At 46.9% G+C, this 5,635-nt stretch overlaps 1 protein-coding gene across 2 annotated transcripts; it reads left to right on the top strand.

The window, feature by feature from the left end:
• The first annotated feature begins 2,484 nt into the window (after window positions 1-2,484).
• On the top strand, window positions 2,485-5,406 carry LOC135651671 (protein SHORT INTERNODES 1-like). Of its 2 annotated transcripts, none has more exons than XM_065171973.1 (3): window positions 2,485-3,019; window positions 3,189-3,886; window positions 4,099-5,406. In XM_065171973.1, the coding sequence occupies exons 2-3, from the start codon at window positions 3,262-3,264 to the stop codon at window positions 4,500-4,502; spliced, it is 1,029 nt and encodes a 342-aa protein (XP_065028045.1). In that variant the 5' UTR covers window positions 2,485-3,019; window positions 3,189-3,261; the 3' UTR covers window positions 4,503-5,406. The 2 variants fall into 2 exon arrangements, with proteins under 2 accessions (XP_065028045.1, XP_065028039.1); XM_065171967.1 differs by having other exon boundaries at window positions 3,184-3,886.
• Window positions 5,407-5,635: the final 229 nt, after the last annotated feature.

Here is a 5,635-nt window from a genome sequence, read left to right as displayed (position 1 = left end):
AATGTGTATACCACTCTGCACATGCAGACCATGCGAGTGGGAAGTGAGTAAAAAGCAAAAAGAAACGCATATTGGAAGAAAAGCGGCATCATTGGATGAACGGCTGTAATGGTAAATAAAGATTAATATAAAGCCCTCCCGTTGTCTAATGCTATAAGGTCTACTATTCTAACGTGCATGGAAGCGAGATGAGAGTAAACCAACAGTAAGGAAACACTGGGCAACGCCTCGTGGTCATGCACCACTAATCATGTATGGATGGGTTAACATCACGGAGTTAGTGAGGGGAAAGAAAAGAAAGCTACCCTCTCTGTCTCTCTCTCTCTCTCTTTCTTTCTGTCTTTGCAACGCGGTGTTGGCGCTAAACATTCACACGCATATGGAATATTATCGACGAATGCATACTCCACGATCACATGGATTCTGTGTGGACGCTGAGAAGGGAGTTTGTTAGCTCCGGGATTTGTGTCCCCTTCTTCTCTAATCTCGCTTTCTCCGTGTCTGCTCCATTCTTTTATGGTGTCACGGTGGCTCTGAGTCCGACAATGCCAGTCGAGATGGGAAGAAGAGAGAAAAGCAGCAGAGGGAGAGGGAGAGAGCTGGAGAATTCAGAGGAGAGAAAAGATAAAGAGTCAACTCCCGGGAGGCCACACAGGGCTCGAGGTGTTAGGAGAAGAGACAGGGACATGTTCATCGGGAGACCCCCGCATCATTCTCCCAGCAAATCAGCTCCATGAATGTCCTTTCCCTACATTTTATATCCATCCATACCCCGTGTATATATATATATATATATATATATATATATATATATATATATATATATATATATATATATATATCTCGATGTAGTGAATAAGGTATTCCTGTCAACAAAGATAATAATTAGTAGATGGAAACTGTACCCTTTTCTTACTCTTTCTTGGTTCAACCAACAGCTAGCAAGCGTCGACCCTTATTAATTGAGTTCCGAGTGAAATCTTAAAAACTATTAGCTTGAGAAATGTCCCGCTAATCACACGTTCTTGTCCTGCTCCGCATGCAGATACCACTGCAGGTTAACATTGGCACCTCACGTTTAAGTACGTGATTAGCGAGTTTTACTGATGCAGTATAACGCATGGTTTCCTCTTTACCGTGTTAGTTTCAACCAGCAGAATCTTATCCATCTCCATGTACTCAAATGGTCGATGGACAGTATCTTTAACTCCAACTCCGCTTTGAAAAGAAACCTTCAATTTCTTGTTAGATATGCAGTGGTCGAACCCAGCGTGACCACATCATAGTACGCTGATCATGCCATGTGGTGCTGAGCTATATGTGGTCCTCATCCTGTGGACCAATCATCTCACATCCGCTAGTCAGGTCTTTAATTATTCCAAATCTTACTCATCCATGGAATGGTCTTTAACTTCCTGCACCGGCTTTGCTAAGTAGCCATCCGAATGCCCGAACTATTAATGGAATCCATCATAAATGTATGACACATTATTTTTTTCACCTTGTAAACCGGTGAAATAAGCAAGCATATAATCAATCAAATACAAATAGTATGTTATCGAGGATGACGCAGTGAGTTCTCGTAATCACCCATGCATGCATGTATAATACTGGAGCGGATGGAAGAGTGTTTTTTTTGTTTTTTGTCGGAAATGGCGCGTGTCCCGAGTGGAGTAGCTATAGTCGGCGGGATGCCGGACCGGCGGAGCAATGAATGCATGACAATAGAAAACTCACGTATAGTACCGAACGTTAAAAGCTGCAGTATACGCTTATAATATAAGGTCAAAAACAGTACCCAGAAAGGGAAAGAAAGAAATGGATAGGAATCGAATACGAGGACCTACGACGACGGGTCAGAAACACCCTCGCTGGCGTTGCTAGTAATCCCAAGTCTCCTGCTGCTGCTGCTGCTTCTTCCTTCGAGTTCACTCCAATCTATTAATAATAATAACTTGGGTTCATTTCACTTGGCAGAATAAAGAAGACCAGCCTGTCATCTTCTCCCATTCATTCTGTGAACTGTGTGCAACACTGATATTGAGGAACACTTCAATTTTCCCTTTTCGATTTCGCACTTTTGGTGACACTGGCATTGATATGGACACCGAGTGTTACACGCTAAAGACAATGGCAGAAATGTTCAAATGGATGGTTTAATGAGGGCAGACTTTTCGCGAGGTCTTCTTTTCTCGGTTGTCTGTTGGTGTTGTGGTTAGGCCTCTAACTTTTGAGCAGGGACATTAAAGTGAAGAGGCAGCAAAAGTACCGGGTTTTGCGCGTACACAGGACGGCCAAGCAACAGCTGGCTGTCCGACACGTGTAACTCTCTCCTCCCTCGGATCGTGCAATAACATGGTCCATCATCTTGTGGATGACTTATTATGGATGATCTCATTAGGGAACAAAAAGGATGCAGCGAGGTTGATTTCTTTTGTTACCTTTGTTTTTTTTTTTCCTTTCCTTTTCCTCAGTCACAACCAATTGCTGATCACCGGCATCCCCATTGTTCTCACTTTTTTCCTAGCTTAAATCCATTAACTATATCATCCTTTTTGTTTGTGTGTGTGTGTTGTGAGAGAGAATAGGTTTTCCGCCAGAGAGAGAGAGAGAGAGAGAGAGAGAGTGCGGAGGAGGGGTGGTGCAATAAATGGAATTGAGGTTGTGGCAGCGGCAGCGAGGGTTTGCAGTCTCCATGGCGGCGTTGCAGTGGCTCTAATTCCATGTCTTAAATATAACTCTCCAAAGAGAGAAAGAGGAGAGAGAAGGGAAGTGATTTGGAACGATCAAAGAACAAGAGAGAGAGAGAGAGAGAGAGTGAGTGAGAAGAGAGGGAGAGTAGTTCTGCTGCAGCCGCTGCTGCTACTGCCGCTGCGTCCCCTCCCTCTCTCTCTCTCTCAGTAGTTAGAGATCGGAGAAAACAAAAAGCAGACAATATTAGCAGTGAAGTAGCAACGAAGCCAGCATATCAAGAACGGCCCTTTTACTGCTCTACAAGGATAGAAGTAACTCTCTAGAGGTACAATCACCTATTTTACTCTCTCTCTCTCTCCCCTCCCCTCCCCTCCCCCCCTCCCCAAATTCTAAGCCCTTTTTATCAGTTGCTTTATAGTTTTGTCATGCTATACTCTGTGCTTCCTTTTTTTTTCTCTTCTTTATAAATAATTAGATCTAGTGGATTAGGGCAGAGCGTAGACGAGGAGGAGGCGAAGGGGGATCGATCGATCTTGCTATGGATTTAAAACTTCCAGAGGAGGGAGCATGGCAGGATTCTCTCTAGGTGGGGGAAGCAGGCAAGGAGGGGAAGAAGGTATCCCACCTGAGAGCTTATTCCTCTACGGCAGCGGATCAAGCGGCGTCGGTGGTGGTGGCAGTAGAAACGAAGAGATCACCTACACGAGAGGCTTCGAGCTATGGCAGCAGCACCAGCAGCAAATCCAGCGGCAGCAGCAGCACCATCTGTACACCTCCACCCCCGGGCTCCTCTCGTTCTCGGATGAGCCGCTGCAAGCTGGTGGAGCTATTGGCCGCACGATAAGCATGAGGGGCAGCGGCGGAGGGGGGATGAGCTGCCAAGACTGCGGCAACCAGGCCAAGAAGGACTGCGTCCACATGCGGTGCCGGACCTGCTGCAAGAGCCGCGGCTTCCAGTGCCCCACGCACGTCAAGAGCACTTGGGTCCCAGCTGCGAAGCGCCGCGAGCGCCAGCATCAGCTCGCCGCCGCCGCTGCCCTTCAGCAGCAATCTCAGCGTCTCCGAATCGGTGGATCGACCAGCGGAGCTCCCACCGGAGGAAGTGGAGGTGGTGGCAGTGGAGGAGAGCCTTCCAAAAGGCCAAGGGAGATAGCCACCCGCCTCCCCACCGCCATCACCACCACGTCATCAGGTATCACCAGCAGCACATGCAGTACAAATCATTCTACTATTTCCTGTATCAATTCCACTATTCACTCGAATCCTTTGCGTGTGCTCAGTTCCATCACTCCGACTCACTCCGGTCTTTCACTGTCCTGCTCCCTCTTCACCTTTCTACGCTAATAATGAGTGTAAGAGTTATTGATGGCGTCCACTTAACCAAGTATAAATGAACTGCGGCAGGAGGCGGCGGGATGGAGGCCGTGAGCTTCCCCACCGAGGTGAGCTCGCCGGCAGTGTTCCGGTGCGTGCGGGTCAGCCCGATGGACGACGCCGAGGACGAGTTCGCATACCAGACCGCCATCAGCATCGGTGGGCATGTGTTCAGGGGCATCCTCTACGACCAGGGCCCGGATTCCCAGTACCCTTCGACTCCTCGCGCCCTCCACGGTGAATCCTCGTCCTCCACGGCCGCCGCTGCTATTACCACCGCAGCTGCTATTGCAACTAGCCTTCCTGCTGCACCCACTAGCTCGACAACCCCGGCGGCTTCCACCGGATTATTGGATCCATCCGCCCTTTATACCACTCCACTTAGCGCCTTCATGGCGGGCACCCAGTTCTTCCCGCACCACCCAAGGCCTTAGAGAGCTAAGAACTCACCAAGGCTGGCAAGGTAGATCATCATTTACATCTAGAGCTAAGCTAGCTATGTGCTTCTCTCAGAATTTAGAACCAGTGGTAGTGTCTTATTCTTGTTTCCAGTTTTCTATATATCTTAGACGATGTGTCCTATTAAATTTCCTCCAAGGCGATTGCATCTAATTAACGTCATGACTTAGCTTTCTCCTACTCCTCTCACTCTAAGCCTTTTGACTTCTCGGGATCACAATCTACTAGTGTACTCTTCTTGCGGGGTTCACCCTTAAGGCCCTGCCGGGGTTGGAAATGGACGACCACAAAAACATTGAGTTCGTTTGAAGTAGTTAGGCAACAGGTAGACCAGCAAGCAAAGGATTCCTTTGTTCTTAATGGCTTACTTGCCTCCTGTTTTTTTAAGAGTATCATATGCCAAGCTATCCTTTCTTTTATCTTGCTTGAGGTCATGTCTCAGCCCCGAGGGCAGAAAGTCACAGGCCATGCATGGCATGGGGATATGGAATCAAGTTATAGTGGAAACCTCACATTCTGCTTCGCCTGTCTATCCTGTCCCTTCGTTGTTTGCATGCATTACTTCTTTATTTGAGGTGCATAGGATATCCCTCCTCTCTCTGTCTCTCACTCGTCTCTTTCTCTCTTTGGCCTGGATATAAGGAAGAATGACAAGAAAGCATGATAACGGCAGAGGCTTTGGAGAAAGAAACTGGCTGGATTTGCGAGCTGACATTTTATCTCTCTCATCAATCTTATCTTTTGCCAGAAACCATATCATATGCTAGCCTCTTGTCAGACAAAGGTCGTCGTTGTTCAGATCTTTCTCTATTTCTCCCAGATGCATTGAAAATGGGAATTACCTTCCTGAGTCAATTCTATTGGGTTCTTTCTCGTCTTCATGTGGTTCTTGTCAATCTCATCTTTTTTTTCTTCTTGGTTGATGCTTCACCGAACATTTTATCATTAGGGAATTATGACGAGAATTCAATGTCGGGGCTGGCAGGAAGTCAGAATGATTAACTGATGAGTTTTATAGAAGTCATCACATTCCAAAAGTCAATGTGTACTTACCCTTCCATCTCATTATATACTCGTCTTCAACACTAAAGAGATTAATAGCAGTAAA

The sequence above is a fragment of the Musa acuminata genome, chromosome BXJ1-4 (genome assembly GCF_036884655.1).
Source record: "Musa acuminata AAA Group cultivar baxijiao chromosome BXJ1-4, Cavendish_Baxijiao_AAA, whole genome shotgun sequence".
In the NCBI taxonomy this organism is placed as follows: domain Eukaryota; kingdom Viridiplantae; phylum Streptophyta; class Magnoliopsida; order Zingiberales; family Musaceae; genus Musa; species Musa acuminata.
The sequence above is the reverse complement of the archived record's forward strand: the minus strand, read 5'-3'. Positions and strand labels throughout refer to the sequence as shown.